Below are 4,279 nucleotides of genomic sequence, written 5' to 3' on the forward strand. Positions count from 1 at the left end.
GGGACCTGCTGCTGCGTGCTTTGGCTCAAGGTCGCTCTGTAAAAATCCAGATCTTTTCCTCTGGCCCTGTGAGAAGGGGATAACCGCACTCTGAGGAAGGGGATCCCACGTTTGGGTGCAGTTTCTGGAGCAGTTTAAGAAGTGTCAAGCACAGGTCCCTACTGATGGGGCACATCTGCTCTCACCTCCGCTTTGCACAGCTCCAGCGTTTGCCCCTCGATAACACTTGAGATTAGGGAATTATCCCTAACACTAGCACCAATAATAAAAGATTCATTTTCTGGGAGATCAACAGCTGATGAAAGCCATATGAGCTTCAAGGCTAGCAAAGGAGGGCAGCAAGGGGAGGTAAAATTTAGCTTGTCCTAAACTGCTTGTGAAGCTGCCCCTGTGGACTCTCCTCTTGGAGAGCTGGTGAGCTCCTGGGGGTGGAACCGTTGGTTTATCTTCTTCTCCCTTTGTATCTATGTGTGTGTGTGTGATCTCAGGCTGGAAAAGAATAAGAAATTTGTATGAAAAGGTCCATGATTTTTTTCCCATGCTTTTGTCCAGCCCTCATTTCAGTGATGGGCTGGACTGTGATATCTTCCTGATAGATTTAATGCTGTTGAAAGGTGTTGGAGGATAACTCAGAAGATCTCTGTTTAATCTAAAAGAACAGGTTCTTCAAGGTTAGTGAGAAGCAATGAGGAGGAGGTGTATAAGTTTTTAAAGTAACAGAGACATATCAAAGCCAGTTTTGCTTTTATGGCCCACTGAGGAGCTCCAAAATTTGTTATATTTTTAATATATTCAGATATTCCCAGACACACAGGAGTCAAACTCACTAGAAGACATATATGGGTCTTTCTTTTGGATCTGGTCTACACAGTTTAACCACCTGAGTCTGGAACAGGCTGTGATTTCCTCTGACCTTTGTATTTTATCTTTTTCTTACAAGAAAGTGGGGTAGAGATGAAATTGTGTACTTCCAACCTGGATTTGGGAGGTGGTTGGGACGTTTATGGGAGTTGTGAGCAGGGAAATGGCCTCATCCACCCCTGGCTCCCAGGATGTAGCCCCTAGGACTGCAAACCTTCCCCTCACAGTTTCTGCAAGCTTCAATGTTGGCCCTTTCCAACATGCTGAACGTGAAAATCACACTCTTTTCAATCTGTGAAAATTACTCCATGAAGTAAGTACGATGCAGAAGCAGGAGCAAATCCTAAAAGACTTCTGGTTTATGACAATGACTGGACTAATTATCTCAAGACCAGCTACCAGTATGGGAATATAAATGGGTTTTCCCCATTGATTTGACCAGACTGGAGAAAATACTGCAGTTTCCATCCTCAGGATGATGGGATAGCATTATGATCCTTGCAGTCTACTTAAGTTCCCTGCCAGCAAAGCAGCTGGGAAATACCCCCCAGCACAGGTACAATTATTGAAATCCACAGCCTTGCAGGGTCTGAAGGTCTGCTTGATGGGGGTCTGTTTTATGGGACTGGGGATGAGAATTTTGGGCAACGTGCCATAGCTCAATTATTTCCTAGAAATATAGAATGGTTTGGGTTGGAAGGGACCTGGAAGACCATCTGGTCCCTGCCATGGGCAGAGACACCTTCCTCCAGATCAGGTTTCTCCAAGCCTCATCCAACCTAGCCTTAAACACTTCCAGGGATGGGGCAGTCACAGCTTCTCTGGGCAACCTATGCCAGTGCCTCACCACCCTCATAGTCAAGAATTTCCTCTTACTATCTAATCTAAATCTCGTTTAGTTTAAGATTATTCCCCCTTGCCTTATCACTGTCTACCCATGTTATTTTTAGAAGCTTTATTGTTGTTATTATTATTATCCCTTATTATTATTATTTGCACCAAAGAACATTAGAGGATACTTGCACAGATGTTTCTGTCATTGCAATAAAACAAGGCCAGTAACAGATCTGCAGCACTGCCAAGGGAGGAGCCAGTTTCCATGGTTAGTGAGCACAACAGACTCGTGGCAAATGCTCACTGTGAGCTGGCTCTTTTTTAGCAGCAGCTTCCTTCAGAAATGCAATGTGGCTTTATCTATAAGTCCTTTATATAAAGGGCTGGATTTTGCTCCAGATTTCCATGACTGCAGACAAAATGTCACCATCAGTCCGTGATAACTCTCTTGAACATATTTTTTAATTTTTAATCTTTTTTTTCCATGTCATTCCTTTTTTCCTTGCTTTTGAATAAATCCAATTTTCTCACAGTGCCTGTCTCATTTTTAATCCAGACACTGCTTGAGCTATTAAAATTGCAGAGAGGAGCTGATACATCAGTGAACACCCACTGAACGACTGTAACTCTGTTACCAGGAACCCTTCTGAAGTGTGCAGTATGACAGAACTCCACGAAGCTGTGGCTTTGGGGGACTATAACCGGGTGGAGGAGATTTTGAAGACAGGGCGCTGTGACCCAAACCACAAGGATGTCGACTGGCATGACAGGACCCCGTTGCACTGGGCTGCTGCCATAGGTAAGAGCACCCCCCACTCTGTTACCTCTGTGAACCAGAGTCATAAAAGGTGATGCTGATTGTAATAGTTTCTATGCTGGCAATAATCACAGCTTGTATCTGATAATTTTGTCCTTAATAAGCAAAAAAATGTAAAAATGCCAATTTAAATTTGCATGAAATAAAATTTTCCTACAAAATAATTTATGGGATTGTCATAAAAGTAATGTTTTAGCTTTTTTCTTCCATCACATTAAAATTTGCATATGTACATACAGCATGGCTGCTTGTTCCACCACTTTACTTTTCTAAGAGGTGACTCCATGCAGTGCAGAGTACTTATTTCCCATGTACACCTGTGTGAATGAGCAGAAAGTCAAACCCACTGTATTTATACCAGGTATTTTCCAAATCCAATAGAACAGAATAATAACTATGTGGTTTATATTGCCCTCCTTTTATCCCAACTGAACAACAGATGACCAGAGTTGTTTGCAGCTCCCATTTGGTCCTTCAGAAGTATGAAAGTCTAATATCCCTTTGCAGCCCAAAAAAGAGATGATGCAACAATATGGGATGTGCACAGTGTGAAATGGGAAACTGGACCTCTACTTATCTGTGCTATGGTGGTCATTACATGTTGGTTTCTCATGTCAGGGCATCTATCTTTGCTCACAAATTGAGTGTGTAATCTACTGTTTTACAGTTGAGACCATGTTTTCCTTTTGCACTGATGGATTATTACTCATTTAGGCATCAGCAAAGGGAACTGAGCTACTTAAGAAAATGATGATGAGAGACTGGCATGGCCTAGGTGCCATTGGGAATGATCTAGCTCAGTCAAGGCAGTGTGAAGTGGGTTAGACATAACTGTTTTGCTTCTTTAAGCAATTCCACAGGTGAGAAAAATGTGAAGGTGAATGAAAACAAGTAATTTCTCTATCTTCTATCCAAAACCCCTTTGTTTTAGTAAAGCTGTTCACAAGTTTTCCCATTTTTCACTGTTTAAATTTTATTTTGCATTGAACTAAAAACCAAAATGAAGCAATGAAATAGCCAAAACTGGTCAATGAGTAATTGAGATGTGCTGTTCAGAAATTAGAAATCTTTTTGATTTTAATGTTGCTTTCACTGTAAAATTCTTTTGAAAGCAGTCTAGTCTGGGGAAAAGTAATTGAGTATCATTTATATGATAAAACAAATGGTGAAGTCATGGGTAAAATCCATGACTGAGGGAAGCATGAAGAACTGTGTGTGTCAATCTGCGTCCTGAAGGTATAAATTCTAATGCAGTTTCACCTTCTCTCCTTGTTTTGCTGCCCATTGCAAGGGCAATCAGAGCTGGTGAAGCTCCTTGTGGATCACGGCGCCCGGCACTGCCTGCGGAGCCGCGTGGGCTGGACTCCAGCTCACTTTGCTGCCGAGTCGGGGAGATTGGGGGTGCTCCACACCCTTCATTCCCTGCATGCTGCCATGGACGCGGCTGACCTGTTCGGCGACACTCCCAAGAGGCTTGCGGAAATCTACGGGCACCAGGACTGCATCAGGTTCTTGGAAAAGTGAGTTGTGATGGCAGGTCCCACTGCTTCAGCAATGAAAGTCAAATTGACTGATCTGTAGAGGACCAGAACAAACCCAGTGTACTACATATCTGTCCACCAAAGCCTGTTAAAGCCTTCACACACGAGCAGTAGTAGATAAGCAAACATAGGTCTGTCACGGGTAAGACATTGAGAAGACATTCTTTTATTCCACTGCCTCCTGTGGTTTGCTTTGGTATTTTGCAAAGTCATTACTTCATGACAT

At 42.7% G+C, this 4,279-nt stretch overlaps 1 protein-coding gene across 1 annotated transcript; it reads left to right on the forward strand.

Annotated features, from left to right (window-relative positions):
- The first annotated feature begins 2,355 nt into the window (after positions 1 to 2,355).
- Positions 2,356 to 4,036, forward strand: LOC103807747 (ankyrin repeat domain-containing protein 66-like). Its single transcript, XM_009080493.1, has 2 exons — positions 2,356 to 2,494; positions 3,804 to 4,036. Exons 1-2 carry the CDS (start codon positions 2,356 to 2,358, stop codon positions 4,034 to 4,036), a joined length of 372 nt encoding a protein of 123 aa, XP_009078741.1.
- The last annotated feature ends 243 nt before the right edge of the window (positions 4,037 to 4,279 follow it).

The sequence above is a fragment of the Acanthisitta chloris genome, unplaced genomic scaffold, assembly GCF_000695815.1.
Source record: "Acanthisitta chloris isolate BGI_N310 unplaced genomic scaffold, ASM69581v1 Scaffold42648, whole genome shotgun sequence".
NCBI lineage: Eukaryota > Metazoa > Chordata > Aves > Passeriformes > Acanthisittidae > Acanthisitta > Acanthisitta chloris.